General features: G+C 41.0%; 1 protein-coding gene and 2 long non-coding RNA genes across 4 annotated transcripts in view; 2 read left to right on the top strand and 1 right to left on the bottom strand.

The window, feature by feature from the left end:
• RHOBTB3 (Rho related BTB domain containing 3) overlaps positions 1-4,647 on the top strand; it is a 54,673-nt gene extending 50,026 nt beyond the window's left edge. For both annotated transcript variants that reach the window (XM_038532302.1, XM_038532301.1), the window contains one exon: positions 1,725-4,647. In XM_038532302.1, coding sequence (XP_038388230.1) covers positions 1,725-1,778 — 54 coding nt within the window. In that variant the 3' untranslated portion in view covers positions 1,779-4,647. The remainder of the gene's footprint in view (positions 1-1,724) is intronic.
• LOC119871108 overlaps positions 1-12,191 on the bottom strand; it is a 42,544-nt gene extending 30,353 nt beyond the window's left edge. Inside the window, exons 1-2 of the long non-coding RNA XR_005356671.1 lie at positions 12,120-12,191; positions 8,919-9,092 (exon numbers count right to left, since the gene is read on the bottom strand). This is a non-coding gene — a long non-coding RNA (uncharacterized LOC119871108). The remainder of the gene's footprint in view (positions 1-8,918; positions 9,093-12,119) is intronic.
• Positions 6,781-20,083, top strand: part of LOC119871107 — a 20,123-nt gene continuing 6,820 nt past the window's right edge. The window contains exon 1 of the long non-coding RNA XR_005356668.1: positions 6,781-7,107. This is a non-coding gene — a long non-coding RNA (uncharacterized LOC119871107). The remainder of the gene's footprint in view (positions 7,108-20,083) is intronic.

Below are 20,083 nucleotides of genomic sequence, written 5' to 3'. Positions count from 1 at the left end.
AAGAGAAAGAATTTAGAGGAACAAAGAATAGAAAAACAGCCTTTAAAAATCCTAAAATTAATGTCCTCAGAGAATAAGAGACACAAATCTACAAAGCAGGATAGAATGTTATTTATAAAGAAACAATATTCAGAGAGACAGAAAGTAGAATGGTGGTTGCCAGGCCTGGGGAGAAGGGGAAATGGGGTGTTGTTTAATGGGTATAGAGTTTTAGTTTTGCAAGATGAAAAGAGCTCTGGAGATTGATTGCATAACAATGTGAATGTACATAACAATACTGCATATATACGTAAAAGTCATTGAAATAGTAAATTTTATGTTATATATGCTTTATCATCGTTTAACAATACAAAAACAAGAAATTGTTCTTGGAAATTACAAACATGATACCGAAAACAAAACTAAACAAAAAAGCATCTAAATAAATAAGAGTTGAAACAACTACATGTGAGTTGAAAGATAAAGATGAGGGGATCCCTGGGTGGCGCAGCGGTTTGGCGCCTGCCTTTGGCCCAGAGCGCGATCCTGGAGACCCGGGATCGAATCCCACATCGGGCTCCCGGTGCATGGAGCCTGCTTCTCCCTCTGCCTGTGTCTCTGCCTCTCTCTCTCTCACTGTGTGCCTATCATAAAAAAAAAAAAAAAAAAATTATTAAAAAAAAAAAAAAAAAAAGAAAGAAAGATAAAGATGAGGACATCTCCCAAAAAGTAGGACAAAAAGAGAGGAGAGAAACTTTTTTTAAAACTTTGAGCTCAATCCAAGAGATGAAGTATCTGATTAAAAGAAGTTAATACAGAATGAAATAGTGGAGAGGAAATTATCAAAGAAATAATACAAGAAATTATCATAGTCCTGAAGGACCCAAGTCTTCCTATTGAAAGGATCTGCTAAAAGCTCAGCTTTATGAGTGAACAAAGCCCATCACTAGAACATGGAAGAACACCAGCTATAAATAGAAAAACATAAAAGTTTTAAAAGAACACAGATGACTTGCCAAGAGCTATAAATCTGAACGGTAGTCGAGTACTTAATGACCTTAGAAACTAGAATGCAGTGGAATTCTGTTGTCAACATTCTGAGGGAAGTTGTCCACCTAGAATTCTGTACCAAACCAAATTACCAATTGTGTGTGAAGAGGATAAAGATGTTTCACCACAAGCAAGGTCTCAAAAATATTTCATATGTAACCCCTTTTTCAGGGAACTAATAAAGGTTATACTTCACCAAAAATGGAAAATAAACTGAGTCAAGGGCCTGGAGTCCAAGAGCTGGAAGCACGAAGCAGGCCTAGAAAGCAGGGCAGTGCAGGGCTCCGGTGAGGGTGCAGAGCTTGTTTGGTGACTGGCTGGGGAGAGAACAGAATCGAGAGGGCCTCGAAAAGTTTGGAAGGGTGAGGCAGCTACCAAGAAAACAATGAAAAACAAGTCTGTTGCCATCTCCAAGAAAAATACATCTCTCTTGGAAAAACAAAAGACTATAAATACTACTTGATGAAGCAGTGGATCAGATGTATATTGTTGCAAATCACATAATAATATAAATCCTGATGACTGATTTCACCAAAGCTGTGTTAAACAATTGTGGAAACCTTGAGTTTGGAAAGGTAGGGGATATGTAGCCAAGCTCGGAGCTCATCCGTTAAATAGGAAATCAATAGTTAATATCTAAACTTGATCCAAAATAAAAATATATGCAATTAACATTCTTTTTCTAAAAATTTTAGTGGAAGAACGCAGCTTTGTTGAAAAGCACAGATGGCCATCGAATATGTACTTGAAGCAGCTTGCGGAATACAGGAAGTATATTCACTCTCGGAAATGTCGTTGCTTAGTAATGTAACCCAGAGCTTTTATATACATTTGCTTATTATTATTATTATTATTATTATTATTATTATGAAGAAGGAGAAGAATGGGATACCTCTGTGTTCCATCAAGATTATGTGACTGAAGGCAATGTGGGCGTTAAAAGAATTATCATACAGCTTAATGTGTTTGTTAGTTCTCTGAAAAAAATTACTATTGTGGTCTTAAAAGGGAACAAAATATACCATAGGCTAAAACTATGGCTTCACCATCCTAGTATATAAAGCTGTCCTACAGCTAGTATTTCCTTTTAAGATGCCCTGTTGCTTTAGTGATATTGATACCCCTCCCAGTTAAGAAATATTTAAATTAAAAAAAATCATGTAGGATTAATTTAAATTTTTCATCATGTCTGATTAATTGCTCTATTAAAATAAGGGGCATTTTAAAGACCCAGTATGACTATTTCAATAATGAAGAATCCAGAGTAAAGCTGATCAATCTGATATTTTAGGAATAGAAATTTGCATGGGATTTTGAAAGTGAAATGCCACGTGGTTTCAAATGAGTGACAGTATTTGAACCATCATGAAAAGAATTTGTTTTTTATGTGGACAACCTAGCTGAGCCACCTGTCTCTTCCATGGGCAGGGAACCTAAACAGGGCTGGCTTTACGGCCATGTAACCTCTAGTGACACTGGGGCCCCATGCTTGGTTCGATGCTCTGCTGTTGCCATTTTGAAATTCTTGATAATGTTTAAAGAAAGGCCTTGCATTTTTGCTTTGTACTGGGCCCCCCAAATTATGTGTATCTCCTAGCAGGATATGTACTGTATTTTCTTGCTCAAACATCATTCTCTCTGAAACCAAAAAAAGAGGCACCGACATGGAGGGAAGAGCTCATATAGGATTTCCCATCCTTGGGGAAGTCTGTACCATCCAGGGCCTCTGCTCCACCTCGGCGGGCCAGAGAGACATGCTTTGTGTTTTCTCAGCTTTCAAACACTCACGGTTCTGGATCTGTCACAGTTGAACAAATGCATTCTTCCTCCTTCTCAGACTGGGATGTTGATAAAAGCAACTGATCAGTGTGAATTTAAAACAGTTATAAAGGTCCTCGTAGGAAGAGATGCTTTCTAGAGAACTTGCAATCAGTGGCTTAAGAGTTTTTGGTTTTGTGTACTTCTAAGCTTAAGGAGGTCAGCAGCTCAAATTGTTTGAATTCTTTCTGAGGACTGCAAGATTATTTAATGAGGAGCAGCATGAACCTTGTCCTTCAAGATAAGTCAGTAAGTTAAAAAGTCATAAATCAAAGACTCAGTACATAGAAAATGGTACTAGGATAGAAGTATAGTTTCCCTTGTATTACACAATCAACAGAAATAATTACATTGGAAGCTCACAAGCTGAGAGATGGAAAACCAGATTACTAGTTATTAACATCATTTTCATCTGTAATTCAGTATTGGGATGTATTTTTTTTACATTTCTAATGACTTTTAAGGACACCGAGTGTTTCCAACTATTCAAACATTTGATGAAACAGTTTTATACCATAGTATTAGATATAATACGATACAGTTAGTCCTTGGATGGCTATCAACACTGTCAGAGTAGAACAGTAAAAATGCCCTATATATATCTTCCAAGAAACCTGATTTTAATTAGATCGTATTGGTGAAGATTACTGGAATGCATTTTATGTTTTTGTATTTTAATCACTTGAGTTAATCAACTCTTGGCAAATCCCATTTGATAAGGATAAGCATTGTAAACAATAAATGCGATAGTAGATTTCTAGAAATTCATCACATTTACAGTCTTTTAAACCACAGTGATAGCCTTATGACCTTATTTCATAAGCATAGTCTTTGCCCTATGTGAATGACAGCACTTAAAATTCTAAATCAATAACCTTTGAGGTAGGAAATGGAAAAGAATATTAAGTTTTAAAGCAAAATAAAGTATTTTCTTGGTAATACTATTTAACATTTACATAGACCATAGATACTTTTTAAGTTGTTTGACCTGGATGGAAGTTGAGTTTGGAAGCTGGTGCTCTGTAGGTATTGGTTGAGATTGTCGATTTTATTATGAAAGTTCTTTACCACCTGTGTGAGAGACTCAAACACATTGATGTCGTGGCTCCTCAGAGCTAGTCAGAACAGTAATCAAATTAGTTTTTAAATCTAGACTCTTCAGTACCTTTGAATTAACTCAATTTAAAATAACAAGAAATTTAAGAGTACTTATAAACTATCTTGGAGAAATGAGTGCTCCTTTTGAGTTTGTTTTGTTTTTAATTGAAAGAGTATTTCTAGATGAATGTACGCTTTGTGTTCATCTCTGCTTCAATATATTCACCAATCATTTTAATTAGAGAAGATACTGAGTGATAGAACTAAGGCCTCTTCTTTCTGGGCCAGGTTTTCACCTTAAATAACCCTTTGTATACTTCTGACTACTCTCTGTTCCTATTATAAAAGAGTAGGTTTATAAAATAGAAGTTTCAGTAACATAACTGAAATTCACCCGTCCAGGCCAGCATGGTGGCCTCCTATTGGACAGTGGCAGAAAACCGAACAATTGGATAAATTTAACTTCCAAGACAGCTAAACTTTTCAATTGTAATTTTAAAAACTACACTACACTGATGTACTTACTTAGGAAAAAAAATTTCCTCGAGTACTTTATTTTATTTAATGCTTCTGTTTAATTCAATCTTTAATAATTTTGCTAAGAAGGGTATGTGTGTATTTTAATATAGCCTGACCTGAATTTATATGTTTTTAGTTTTAGTATTTAACATTTTGTAACAAATAAACCTTTTTTTAAAACAAGTTTAACATGGTGTCCTACAGTTCTTTAATCTCAGATGTTGAAATGCTGGATGGAATAAATTTGGGAATACTGTCTGTTTCTCAAGCATAATTATGTTTCTTGGATAATCTCCATAGAATATTGCTGATGTTGTAGATGCCTGTGAGAAGATAAAGAAATTTATATTGCCTATAGCAGCTTGTACCAGAATTTCTCTTAACAAAATAATTGCCTTTATGCAGAAAAATGCATTGATAATTATTTAGCATGGAAGTGAGCCCTATGGGCTTGAGTATTGGTTGGGGCCAAGACTTTTGAGAAGTAGAGAAGCCACTCTGCATAATTAAGGGTTAAGAAGTTGGAATTTCCCAACCCAATGAAAAGGCATGCTACTAAAGGGAAGAAAATACTTGCAAACATTTATCTTATAAGAATTAATATCTAAAAAGTATAAAGAATTCATACATCTCAAAAGTAACAAAGCAAAATAAAACAATGTGATTGAAACATGGGCAGAGAATCTTAACAGAGATTTTTTTCCTAAAGAAGACATAGAGAAGGGCACCTGGGTGGCTCAGTGGTTGAGCTTGAGCCTCTGCCTTGATCCTGGGTCTTGGGATGAGTTCCACATCAGGGTCCCCTCAGGGAGCCTGTTTCTCTCCCTCTACCTATGTCCCTGCCTCTCTCTGTATCTCTCATGAATAAAGAAATTTAAAAGAAAAAAATTTTTTAAAAAGAAGAAGACAGAGGTGGTCAACAGGCACCTGAAAAGATGGTTCAGTGGAGAAATCCAAATCAAAACCACAAGGAAGTATCCCCTCACACCTGTTAAAGTGGCTATTATCAAAAAAGATGAGATAACATGTTGGGTAGGATGTGGGGAAAAGGGAACTGTCATACAGTGCTCGTGGATATGTAGATTGGTGCAGCCACTATGGAGAACAGTGTAGAGGTTCCTCAAAAAATTAAAAATAGAACTACCATATGATCTAGCAATTCTACATTTGGGTATTTATCTGAAAAAAAAAATGAAAATACTAACTTGAGGCGATCTCTGCACGTCCATGTTCATTGCAGCATTATTTACAATAGCCAAGACATGGACACAACCTAAGTGTCCATCAGGGATGAAGGGATAAGGAAAGTGTGGTGTATACGTACAATGGAATTTATTCACATATTAAAAAAGTATGAAATCTTTCCATTTGTGACAACGTGGATGAACCTTGAGGGGGGTTACGTTAAGAGAAATAAGTCAGAGAAGAACAAATACCATGTGATCTCACTTATATGTGGAATCTGAACACAACAGACTAACTGTGGTGATCATTTTGCAGTATATACAGATAGTGAATGGTTATTTGTACACCTGAGACTAATACAATGTTACATGTCAGCTATATCTTAGTAAAAAAAAAAAAAAGAAGAAGAAGAAGAAGAATGTGGGACTTGCCAGGCCTGAGGAGGCCAGATAGGAGAGGAAGAAAGACAAGATGATCATAACATGAAAATGGTTTGTGCACTATAATCTCTCCCCAGGTTAGCAAATTGCTAGTAAAGTCTGCTAAACTCATAAATGCCTCCACTGTTCCCCTGGAATTATGTTGCAAACACAAATCTGCCCTGGCAATACGCTCTTCTAGAGGAACCCCATGCCTGTAGAAGAACCTCCACAGCCCTCACTGTCATCGCAGGCTTTCATAACTAGCCTCGACTGTTTTAAAAGCCTTGACATGGGGATCCCTGGGTGGCTCAGCAGTTTAGCGCCTGCCTTTGGCCCAGGGCGTGATCCTGGAGTCCCGAGATCGAGTCCCGCGTCAGGCTCCCGGCATGGAGCCTGCTTCTCCCTCCTCCTGTGTCTCTGCCTCTCTCTCTCTCTCTCTCTCTCTGTCTATCATAAATAAATAAATCTTTAAAAAAAAAAAAAAAAAAACCTTGACATGTGGAAGACGGACTCTTCCATGGCTTGGGTTGGGTTGCCATTCCCTGGGTATTTGCAAACTCATGCATATCCTGTAAAACCCCACTTAAACATCCTATCTCTTTTGCTCTCTACGAGGTTAAGAATTGCTTCTGTGTGTGAATAAGAATGAATTGCTTCTACAGGTGTTTTTCCTTAGCTCCTTATTCATACCTTTTATGGCACTGAATGCATTTTAGGTATTTATGGAGGGTGGTGAATAGTCAGCTGTAACTTGAGGGCAGGGGGACAGTGTCTTGATTTATCTTCATGACCCCTCCGTAACCCTCCGACAAGTATGAGACTGACATAGACCCTGTGTAATAAATGGCCCTGAAAAGGCCAGGTTGCTTCCATTGGACCAATAATCAAAAACTTGTTAATTCCAGGAAGTAGTGTGCTCACTCTTGAAGCTTTGTTTGCCCTGTGTCAGGAGTGGCCTGAGTCAGCTGGCACGTGGGACATGGAGTGACCATGATGGCTGGTTCTCTGGGGACTCAATGAACAGAATGGAAGAGCGGTAAGTTCTGCACCATTGAGGGGGGTGCAGATCATGTACAAAGTGACCTGCCTGGGAGTCGCCATGGAAGGTCAGCAGAAAGATGAGCTGGGGGGACAGAAGTTTCTGCTGTGAATAAGGAAGGGGAAGCAGCTCCCAGCGTTACACACAGTGTTTGCATGCAAATGAGCCTGTAACTGCCCTGAGGCGACTTCCTTGGCACTCGAAGCTAGTTCTCAAATTCTTAGTTGTCCTGCTGGACTGTCAGAGCTTAATACTCTTGAAGGCTGAGCTCAGCTCCTCATGTATGACTTAGTGCCCGTCTTGTTTTGTTAACAGGAATGAGTGTCCTTTAATTTATTCCTTCTTCCTCTAGCAGCTACATCATTACTGGAATGTTTTTCTCTTAATACTTAAACCTTCTCTGACTCCACAAAGTTGCCAGAGGTTTAGTCTCTGCTGTGTTCAAGCAGAGCAATTCGACAGCCAAAAGATATTAAAAAGGTTTCTCATTCTTTTTATTTTGTAGTGTTACCATTTTCTAATAGGTAATATGTTTGTGAGGCTGAAAGCTCAAAACAATACAAAAAGTATACTTTGGGAAAGGAGTCCTGGCTCTCATGTGTTTTCCTTCACCCCGTTTCCCACATTCCCCATAGTAATCACTTGCATCTGTTTCTTAGGCATCATTACAGTGTTTACTAACATGAATATGAGCACTGAAAATGCATATTTTCATTTTCCTCCTGTGGTAGACAGAACAATAGCCCCTCCCCCCCCTTAAAAATATCCACATTCTAATCCCCAGAACCTGTGAATGTTACTTTTCAGGGCAAAAGGGATTTTTGCAGGTTTGATTAAGTTAAGGATTTTGAGATTGTTCTAAATGGGTCTCTCGTAACCCCAAGTGCCCTTAGGAGAAGGAAGAAGTGCAGTAAGAGTACAGGAGGCAATGTGGGGAGGAGGGGTTTGAAAATGAGACAGGGGTTCATGAGCCAAGGAAGAAAGGGAGTCCCCAGAAGCTGAAAAAGGCAAGGGAACAGATTCTCCCCTGAGCCTTCAGAGGGAACCCTGCTGACAGCATTAGCCCCTGCAGACCGATTTTCGACTTCTGACTTCCAGATCTATAAGAAAACAGATTTGTGTTGCTCTAGGCCTCTCGGTTGTGATCATTTGTTACAGCAGCAACAGGAAACTAATACACCCTTTTCCTTCACACAGAGGCGACGTGAATGACGTCCTTTGTCCTCAGTACCATTTAAGGGGGCAAGTAGGGTCTCAGTACCTTTAACTCTGTAATTTATTAAGCCAGCTCTTCTCAAACTATAGTCGTCATCAGAATTACCTGAAGGGCTTTTTAAGAAGCAGAATGCTGGGCCCCAGCCCAGAAGTTCTGAATTTGCGGGTCTTGGCTAGTGCCCGGGAATTAGCATCTGAAACAAGTTCCCAGGTGAGGCCCATGCCACTGGTCCACAGAAACCGCATAGACAACACTTCCATGTCTCTTGGGTCTGAAGCATGCACCTGCCCTACTCCAGGGCCTCCTCCCTCCCCGTCCTCTATCAGTTTGAACTTTGACCTCTAGACCCAAGGCCCACCTCTGGGTCCTTGATAGTTTTTCTAGCTCTGTTACGCTGCTCTCATTTTTCTGATTCTGCTTCTTAAAGAGTTTAAGCGAAAGCCAACAGTTTCCCTCGAGACCTCGGCCTGTGCTGCAGCCAGGCAAAACCCAGCTTCCCAGCATGATTCCTCTTTATTGGTGGGGGTGAGGGTGGTGAGTGGGGGAGAGTCAGACGCTCAAGGTCACACATTAAGCCTCCTACCGGACTCACCTCACATTACCGTTGACCTTCAGTCTCTTCTCAAACTCAAGGTTTCTCTGGGCTTATGCTGTGTGCTGCGTCTTTGACCCTCTTGCCAAGCAGGTGATGCAGGGCTCCGAATTCTCCGTGAATGAAAGTAAAACAACTTCCAGAAGGCCTTAGGCCCAGTCCTATGTATGTGCTCTTGAAAGGTTTAAAGAGGAAATGTGAGTCCCTAAATCTTTTTTGTTTACAATGACAGATTTTGCTACTGTTCCCCCAGTATACATTTTTTTTTCCTGAAAATTGTCTACCTCTTTGTTACCTAATTCTCTGATTAAAAAAAAAAAAAAAAAAAAAAAAAAAAAAAAAATCAAGCTGCTGTAAGAATTGGAAGCAACACTGGAGCATAATCATAAATAATCTTTTTTTAAACTGAAGGTCCTAGAAGGTCAAAGCATGGTTAAACCAGTTTTGTGGGTCCCAGGAATGCTTCCCACAGGTGTCAGGGAGTTCCTAATAGCCCCTGTTCCCTTTACACAGGCTTGCTTCACTCCTCTGAATGCTTTGCCCTTCCTCCTGGTTGGAAGTCTTGCTTTTTGGCCTTTGCTTTAATATGTTTAAAGCTGGAGAAAAATAACTACAGTTTCCTCAGTTTCAGCTTTCATAAAATTTACACAGACCACTTTTATTTTCCTAGAAATTTCTAATTCTCTCCCCGTGGTCCCCATGGTAACTGGACACATCATTGTTCTTGGGTCTTACGTCCCCTTTGTTGGAAGAAGAGTAGAGTCGGTTTTCTAAGTTTATACTGACTTCCTCTGAGGAATGAATTGTCTCAGAGCAAACTGGGACATTTTGATGTAGAGTTACCTACCAGAACGCCTGAGAGGCCACAGATGGAACCCCTGGTAACGGGTAGTAGGAAGGCAGACTAGAATGTAGCAGTGCCCAGGTGAGGTTTGAATGATGTTCTTGAATAGATGGGAAGCAAAAGTGAAGGCATTTCCTTAGCAAGAATCCAAATATAAAGCAGATCCTTTGGATAAAGTAAATTGGGATTTATCGTAAAGAATTGCCTGGATATTTTCCTAAGCTGCATGCCACCAAGAAGACTTTCTCTTTCTAACCCTCATTACTTTGGATATGTTAAGAAAAGCTGATCTTGTATGGGACCTTAGTATTAGTAGGCACCAGGGGTACCCAGACTGCTATAGGGTACCAGGGCAGACATACTGATTGCTTGTTTCTTTCTTCATATATTTATGTCTCAGAACAGGAGTCCCTATCAGGTAGGGTTTGTGATACAAGAGGATATTTGGTTTAATCTTCCAAGCCCACCTAGCATTGCCCGTGGTTGAGAGAGGTGACGATCACATGCCTGATTTAACCCTTGGACTGGACTTTAACATAAAAATTTCCCAAATAGGGGTCCTCAGCTTTTAGCACCATTTTAGAAGCATAACAGCTGCTTAAGAAACATCTGTTGAATGTGAGAGGACACAGTTGTTGGAGAGCCCAGCAGACATACTAGGTCTGAGGCAACCACATTGACTGTTATGGCCCAGATGTCCCATCTCTGCTTAGGGACCAGGGGCCTTGGCCCTGGGGAGGGGCACAGGAGACACAATAGAAGCAGGGTGAGGCCCCACCTTACTGGCAGGGCCTTCGGTGAGTAGAAAGTGCTGGAGGCCAGGAGACACCCAGGAATAACTTTGGGAGACTCGGGAGGGGGGGCCTATGTCATACAGTCAGGAGTATAATTGAGTGAAATTTCTGTTACACTCTGAATGAATGAATTCATTGGAATTCCATAGGCTGGAATGAATTCCATAGGCTGATGGGGCCTGGGCAAATTGAAGTATCATTTATTATGTCACCATTACCACTTACTGCACGTCTACTAAGCATTTTGTCAGGCATTTTGCATGCATTCTTTCCTGTGGAAGAGACACTGGAGCATAGGAAGGTAGTCTGGTGGGCCGACTGATGAAGCCAGACTGCCTAGGTTGATTCAGATCCCAGCTCTACCTCCTGCTAAGTGACCTCAGACACGCAAAATGGCTTCTCCTGGACAGTGTGCATTGATGAAATGGAGCTGATGGATGTAGCAACTTCCTAGTTTCATGGGGAGAGTCAGTAAGGTCATATGTGTAAAATGCTGAAGCCAGTGTCTGGCACAGAGTTAGCACTCTTAAAAGTTTTAACTGTTATTATCATCTTATCATCCCAGCAACGGAGTGGGCCAGGTGCTGTCAGTAGGTCCGCTTTAAAGTGAGCACAATGAGGAATAGCCTAAGATCACATTGTTAATAGCCAGCACAATGGAAAGAAGGAGAGCTTATTCCAAAGCCCACATGCTCTACCGAGTAGCAAACAGCGTCCCCACCCTTCTCCCAGGAAAGTCCCACCTTCTCCCAAGGTCTACTCTGACCATGATTCTTCAAGTGCTATGACTGGTTAACATAGCTACCTGGTAGTTAATATTTGAAGTAAATAACCCGGACTGAAGCCTGGAAAACAATCAACATATCCTGGCAGGAAGTGATCAGAGCAAAAGGTACCTGGTTGTAAGACACATTCAGCCCCAACAGTCAGAGAGTGAAGTTTCCCTGTTAATCCTCTTGCATCTTAATTAATTTTAATTAGTGAATTTTAATTCTCATAAGAGCCCAAACTGAAGAGATTTCCTTAGCCACAGGCATACAGCTAGGACGTAGCCCAACCAGAATTTGAATTCATATATATATATATATATATTATACACAGATATATATACATATATATACATGTATATGTATATATATGTATATATATCTGTCCATACATATATATACATGTATATGTATATATATGTATATATATCTGTCCTTGGAATAGCAATTTCAGGTCTTAGGCCAGTTCCGACTGGAGCTTTACAACTTTGATGAATGTGGTTTCATTGAACTGTACATGGGTGGGTACAGTTACATGAGCTACAAAACATGCCTAAATAAAGTTAATTTTTTAAAAAAGGAAGAAGGAAATGAAAAGGCAGAAATGTAGTTAATGGGGGAGCAAGAGAAGGGAGGAAGAAGGAAGGAAGGAAAGAAAATAAAACAAAAGTAGCTAGAAAAATGTTTTCTAACTGGTCTAATAACCACTGTAAACCTATGGCTCAGTGAAGACCAGCAAAACTGGATAAAAACTTTTATTTCTGGATAAATGGATTTAGAGCACAATTGATCCTACCTGTTATGACCCTAAGTCACCTCCTCCCATATCATCCCTCCAGGCTGGAGATACCTCTCAGGGAGCCGTTTCCCCACCGTTCAGCCATTGTTGTCTTCTTCCTGTATCTCAGGGAAAGGAGAGAGGTTGTAAGTTTGTTTGTATTTGGGGTCTGGTGAGGCTAAGAGCAGAAGGTTTTTTTATTTTTTGTTTTTAATAAACTTTATTATTTTTTAATATTTTACTTATTGATTCACGAGAGACAGAGAGAGAGAGAGAGGCAGAAACACCAGCAAAGGGAGAAGCAGGCTCCTCACAGGCAGCCCAATGTGGGACTTGATCCTGGGACCCTAGGATCACACCCTGGGCCGAAGGCAGGAGCTAAAGCGCTGAGCCACCCAGGGATCCCCTAATAAACTTTGTTTTTTAAAGTAGTTTTAGAACCTACTCAATAAAATTGAGCAGAAGATACAGATATTTCCCATATACCCCTGCTTCTGCACATGCGTAGCTTTCCCCATTATCCACATCCCCCACCAGAATGGTGCATTTGTTACAATTGGTAGACTTACACTGATACATGGTCTATTTCTGGACTCTGTTATGTTCCATTTATCTATTTGTCTATTCTTATAGACACTTAATACCACAACATCTTGATTACTAGAGTTTTTTTTTTTTTTAAGATTTCATTTATTTATTCCTGAGAGACACACACACACAGAGAGAGAGAGAGAGAGAGAGAGAGAGAGAGAGGCAGAGATACAGGCAGAGGGAGAAGCAGGCTCCATGCAGGAAGCCCGATGTGGGACTCGATCCCCCGTCTCCAGGATCAGACCCTGGGCCGAAGGCAGTGCCAAACCGCCAAGCCACCTGGGCTGCCCAGATTACTAGAGGTTTTTATAATTAAATCTTGAAGTCAGGTGGTGAAGTCCTTGACATCCTCCAGCTTTATTCTTCTTCAATATTGTATTCAGTATTCTGAGTCTTTTGCCTCTCTGTATAAACTTTAGAATGAGTTTATCAACATCCAAGAATAGTCTCTGGGATTTTGACTGGGATTGTATTGAGTCTATATATCAAATTGGAAAGACCTGACATCTTGACAATATTGACTTTATCTATCCATGAACATAGAATATCCTTCCACTTGTTTAGTTCTTGGATTTTGTTTTTAATCAGACTTTTGTAGTTTTCCTCATATAGATTTTTACATATTTTGTTAGACTTATACATAAGTATTTCTTTTGGAGGGGGTGCTAATATTGTGTCTTTAATTTCAAATTCCCTTTGTTGCTGGTATATAGGAAAGTGACTGATTTTTGTATATTACTCTTCTATTCTGCAACTTTGCTACAATTGCTTACTAGTTTCAGGAGTTTTTTGGCAAGTTTTTTTAGATTTTCTACATAGATGATTATGTCATCTATGAACAAAGACAGTTGTATATCTTTCTTCCCAATCCGTATACCTTTTATTGCCTTTTCTTGTCTTATTGAATCAGCTGGAATTTCCAGGAAGATGTTGAAGAGGGGTTGTGAGAGGGGACATTCCTGCCTCATACTGGATCTTGCTGGGGAAGTTTCAAGTTTGTCACCATTAAGTATAATGTTAGCTGTGGGCTTTTTGTGGATATTCTTTATCAAGTTGAGGAAGTTCCCCTCTATTCTGTTTACTGAGAGTTTTTAATCATAAATTGGTGCTAGATTTTGTCAAATGCTTTTTCTGAATTTTCTTGCAGTGTTTTTGATCTCTATCATTCCATTTCTTGGCATTTCCAACTCTCCACTCACATTGCCCATTTGTTCTTGCCTGCTGTCTGTCTGCTTTGTCCACTAAAACCCTTAGCATATTAATCATGGTTGTTTTAAATTCCCAGTCTGATAATCCCAACATCTCTGCCGTATCTATATCTGAATCTGTGCTTTCTTTCTCTTCCAATTGTGCTTTTTGTCTTTTAATATGCCTTACCATTTTTTCACGATGTACTAGGTACCTGCCATAAGTAAGACTATAGTAATGTGGTGGTATGATGTGTGGAGGGAAGGGAAGCCTTCTGTGGTCCTTGGAGTAGGTTTCAGGTTTTAGTGAGCCCATGCTTCTGGACTCTAAGCTTCACGTGTCAGCCCCCTCCTTCAGCCATGTAGGATAGGATGGCCAGACTAGAGTTGGGTATCTCCTTTTTCCCTTGTGGAAGACTACAGGGGGTTGAAATTGGGTTTTCCCCTCCCCCAGGTCAGTTAGTTTCTGATAAAAGCCCAGCAGCTTAGGCCCCAGTTAGAGTTAACTCCTAAGAATAGACCTTGTTAAGAAAAACAGAGTGTTCTGGAATTCTTCAGACGCTTTTTTTCCCCCTTTCCCCTGCTGGAAGCATGAAGGGACTTTTCTCCAGTATTTACAGTGAGAAGCTGGTTATAACTTCAGGAAGTAAAGCTCACAAAAGTGTGGGGGCCCCAGTCATCTGGGGGTGGCCTGTAGTCCACACAGAGCCTCCAGCAATTCGACAGTTACAGGTTTCCCTAGCCTGGCACTAATTCTCTTGGAGCTCCCTGCTCTGGTCAGTTGTGATTCTCTGCATCTGGCTGTCTTAACAATTTGGGAAGCAGTGGTTTACCCTGTGACTTCATTCCTCTTATGGATCTCAAGAACACTGGTACTGTTTTGGTTTATTCAGCATTTTACTTGTCATTAAGATGGAATATCAACTTCCAAGTTTCTTACGTATTGAATTGGATACAAGTGCGTAAGTTTTTAAAGTTTATCAGATAAAACGCTTAGATTCTCAAAATGAATGCAAATCTTGCAGCCAGCACATTGTGTAGCTCACATTGTGGTCAAACTCGTTTGACCATCAGACCTCCTTTTTCATGTGGCATGGAGTCATTGTTTTTAAGAACCTACTCTAGGAAACTCTGAGCACAGAGACAGTCCCTGCTGGAAAAATATCAGATCATTTCTTGTGGTTGTGGTTTGGTGCTCAGAGACCCGCAGAGGCCCTTTAGTCATTCTTTTGGACCAGGAAACACAGGTAGGTCTTCTTCACAATGAAAGGCCTAGTGAAGGGCAGCGTGGTTATCAGTATCTGCTCCTGAAGCCTACTAGGCTCAAATCCTAGCTCTGCAGAGAGACCCTGGGCAACTTACTTAACCTCTCTCGTGTCTTAGGTTTTACATCTTTAGAATGGAAATTATGGTGATAGTATTCGGCTTATCAGGCTGCCGTGAGGATCACATGAGTGGAAAACATGTTCAAAACTAGAATGAGCTTGGCACCGGGTGAGAGCAGCTGGGTCTTTTTTCCTAAGCTCCTTTTGTCATAACATCCAGACTTTTAGATTCTTTGTCAGCCAATGGGTATTCTATAGCCCTTTAAAAATGCCTAGGAAACATGGGATAAAATGCATTATACACTGACCTTCGGATGAGTTAACTGTTACCCGATACTGCTTTTAGACTGCAGCTGTTTTCTAGATTCTGATCTAAGTAGGAAGACTGAGGACTAGTGCTGTTAGCCATCTCTTTGCTACAGGGCAATAGTTTCTAATATTTCCAAACTGTGGACAACCTCCCTTCCTCATGTTTTCAGTATTAAAAGATGGAGCAGACCACAGCCTCTCCACGTATAGTGGTTGTGCTTTAACCATCGACAGAGAAAACAGTAATGGTCAAAAGGTACTGGAAATGCTGGGATGCTCTTTTTTTTAGAATAAATTAAGTATTGGGGTGTCTGGGTGGCTCAGCCGGTTGAGCATCCAACTCGATCTTAGCTCAGGTCTCGATCTCAGGGTCATGAGTTCAAGCCTCATGTTGGGCTCCACGCTGGGCATGGAGCCTACTTAAAAAAATTATATAAATAAATTAAATAAGAAATAAAATAAATAAAATCTTTAAAAAAAAAGGATTGCTGCATGTACATATAATTAATCAAAATATTTAAGATTTTATTTATTTATTTGTGAGAGACACAGAAAGAGAGGCAGAGACACAGGCAGAGGGAGAAGCAGGCTCCCCACAGGGAGCCCAACGTGGGATTGGATCTCGGGACCCCAGGATCATGACCTGAGCAGCAAACAGATACTCAACCACTGAGCCACCCAGGTGCCCCTACATGCAGTGATTCTTTAAATGAATTTATATTTTATTTCCTGTTGCTGCTGCTGCCATACAGGAAAATAAACCAAGAAAACCTTCTAATTGGGTAAACCAGTTGTTTACTGTTATTAAAATAATAGAAAAAATCGGGGATCCCTGGGTGGCGCAGCGGTTTGGTGCCTGCCTTTGGCCCAGGGCGCGATCCTGGAGACCCGGGATCGAATCCCACATCGGGCTCCCAGTGCATGGAGCCTGCTTCTCCCTCTGCCTGTGTCTCTGCACCTCTCTCTCTCTCTCTGTGACTATCATAAATAAATAAAAAAAAATTAAAAAAAAAAAGATTTAAAATAGTAGAAAAAATCCATGCAGTAAAAGATACATAGAAAGGCACCTCTTTATGTATACCTGTGGAAAATGGGATTACCTGTGTTTATTCTCTGACCCTCTCAATAGTCCTGAGACCATGCCAGGGTTCTGCAGGCCACAGGGTCCACTCTCCTGAAGTCAAAGAATAACCAGTGGGGAGGAGAGGCCTCATATTGAAGATGATCCCATTAGTAAGGAACACATATCCCTCACTCCTCAAGTTCCTATAAAGGGGGATTTCTCTTCTCTTGCCAGCTTGGGGTGTGTTTGAAGAGGTGCTGTTCCATCCCTCCTTTGGACAAGGGGAATTTTTCCGGTTATATTAAGGACAGTCTTTGAGCCAATGGGCCATACCTGGGTGGGGTAAGTTGTCCTCAAAGGTGGTCCAGAGCCACATTTATCCCCTCCACAGTGCTGCCTGCCTCAGGCTTCCTGGGTTGGGAAAAGCACAGCTCCTTTTGGGTTAGTCTGCATTTTGCCTGTCTCAGGCTACCCACAGTCTTCCCTTTGGGGAGGCAGCCTGTAGCCCATCTTTTCCTTCCCTTGCACTCTGGGGCCCTCTCCCATCATCCAGTGACTGGGTTTGTGAGGGACATCTTCCAAGCAAGCAGCTGGGTGAAGGCAATCCGAGTCGGCTTCATGGGCACACTCTTGCCACACACGGGGGCTGCACTTGAGATGCTAGGGGACAGCCCTCGTGGCCACATCTTCTGGTTGAATTCTCTGATTTCCCGGGGGTTGTCAGTTCTTCGTTCCCAGAGCGGATCCTCTGGTCCCTGTTTGACACCTCTGGCTAGAAGTCAGGGCACATCGTGGTAAAGAACATTCATATCTGATCCTCACGATGGCTTGTTAGAATAATAAGGAAAGGCGTAGAAAAGCCTCACTTAAATACAGCCTGTAATTGTACTTATAAAGTATTCCAAGTTTCACACAAGCCACACAAGAGAAAATCGAGAAGGCAGTTGTTTTGCTCTTTCCTGAGAAAGCTCAGCTGCAGGCACCCAGAGGCTACAGCCCTGCTAGCAGGGAGGGAGGACCTTGACTGGACAGAAAGAACCAGAAGGCATCAAACCCCAGTTATGCTAGGTGCAACCCCAGAAAGGTGACACATAGTTCTGCACTTCCATTGGTTCCCCTAATACCCCTGCCTCTCTCCTCCCTGCCTCAGCTTTGCACAGCTCACCAGAAAAGTCACCTGGGGACAGCAAATATAAATTTGTGTGTAAATATAGACCTGTGTTTATTTTATTTATTTATTTATTTATTTATTTATTTATTTTTTATTTATTTATTTATTTTTAGACCTATGTTTAAGTATCACCTGTTAAACTAGAATTCCATTGATTACATTTTACCCATTCAAATGTTTAGTGTATTTAATAAGAAAAGACTGCTATTAATATAAGAAAGAAATCGTACTTAAAATATTTTAGGAGGCCGATTCTTTAACAGATTTCCCAGGACCTGCTAACATTTGCGAGGGTACAGTGACTTGGGGAACGTGGTTTCTCTTACAACCAAATGTTAAGATCATGGTCTAATAATACTTACCTGGGATATAAATAGCATGACTGGGGCCACGCTGACCCATTTATCAGCCTAGGTGTTATTTCCCCTTAAGGGCCATCTTTGGACAGCCTTGAACGTGGAAGAACTCGGCTGGTAGGTGTCCCCGCCCCCCCGAGGGGGGGCAGGATGGAAGCCACGGACCTATGGCTGCAGTTAGTAAAACAACACACGTGCAAGAGGTCGAATCACTTTCTTTTAAAGTAAACAGGGTGTAGAGCTTTGGCTGTGACTTTTTTGCCTGGTTATCCTTGTTGCTTCCTCTGCCCACCGCTGGTGCCAAGCTCTTGGCGCCCTCCGGGTGACACCCCTTTCCACGCCTGCACATCACGCAGGGTTGCCCAGCAGGGAGCTGACGGCCAGAGGAGATGACGGGAGAGACCGCGCACCCCCAGGCTGGCCTGTCCCTTTCCCCTGCTCAGCAGCCAGAACCCGGCTGTAGGGCCCCCCAACCCCCGCCGTGACACTGGGGAGACTCACTGGCTTAAAAACATCCAGGAACGAACCTCTGGGGGATCTTCACCTAATCACTCATTCATTTATTCATGCAGACATCTCAGAGCTATTTATCCAATGCCTACTGTGTGCAACCAGTCTTAGTGCTGCAGATACAGCAGTGAATACACAGACACAAATCCCTGGCTTCATTTTAGTGAAGATGGACAGCACACAAAATAAATCACATTCTGAATTAAGTGAGGACTGCTCTAAAGAAAAATAAGGAAGAGGGATAGGGAATGTCAGGTGGGAGGCCTTGTTGCAAAGGTAACTTTCTCACAAAGACTGTGGTGAAGGTCACCAGTTGATGAGCCCAATCCACGCACACAGGTCTTTTTTTTTTTTTTTTAAAGATTTTATTTATTTATGAGAGACAGAGAGAGAGAGAGAGAGAGAGGCAGAGACACAGGCAGAGGGAGAAGCAGGCTCCACACAAGGAGCCTGACATGGGACTTGATTCCGGGTCCCCAGGATCAGGCCCTGGGCTGAAAGCAGTGCTAAACCACGGAGCCCACCGGGCTGCCCTGCCCACAAGCCTTCTAACCAGTTTTTGGTGCCTCATGCTTAAATAGGTGCCAACAGCCAGATCTCAAATGTTCAGGGCAGGGCACAGAATGGCCTTCAAATATAAAGCAGGAATAGAAAATAGGGACTCAGGGAGACTAGAGATAATGCAGGACTCAGAATACAGCTTTTAGAAAAGCTCCAAGTATAATTAGTAGCTTTGAGAGATTTAAAAAAAAAAAAAAAAAGGTGTTTGGATTTATAAAACAAGAACAAGAGGAAAAAGTAAAAAACAAGAACAAAAAACACAACTAAGAAGAACTCTGGGAAATAAAACAAATCATATTTGGAAAAAACTCAGTAAAAGTAAAAAATCACAATAATCTCAGATAAGCTATTGCATTCATGGAACTAAGACAATTCTATAAAAAAGGAACATTCAAATAACACTGGAGAGCTGTTGGCAGTTAAAAACCTGATGTCAGAAATGAAAAACTCACTAGGAAAATATGAAGATAAGGATGAGTAATTCCCTCCGGGGGGAAAAAAACAAACAAACAAGAGGAAATAGAACAAAAATTAAAGGGCAAGTCCAGGAAAAGCAATATTTGACTACTATGAGTTCCAGAAAGAGAACACAGAGAAAAATGGAGGGGAGGAAAGTATAAAATAACCCAATAAAATTGCCTCTGGACCCTCCAAGTTTCCATGTGGTCCCAAAACGTATGAAAAGAACTAGACCCTCACCAAGGCATATCACTGTGATATTTCAGAGCATGGGGCTTAAAGGGAAGATTTGATAACCTTCCAGAGTATCAAACAAATAAGAAAACCAAACAGGTCCTCTACCAAAGACTGAATCAGAATGGCCTCAGACCTAACAGCAGCACTGAAAACTAGACAACGGGCAGTGTCTTCAAACTTCTGGAGGAAAACGATTTCCAACTAGAAGCTATC

This window comes from Canis lupus, chromosome 3 (genome assembly GCF_011100685.1).
Source record: "Canis lupus familiaris isolate Mischka breed German Shepherd chromosome 3, alternate assembly UU_Cfam_GSD_1.0, whole genome shotgun sequence".
NCBI lineage: Eukaryota > Metazoa > Chordata > Mammalia > Carnivora > Canidae > Canis > Canis lupus.
Note: the sequence above shows the minus strand (reverse complement) of the source record. Positions and strands in the feature narration are given on the sequence as shown.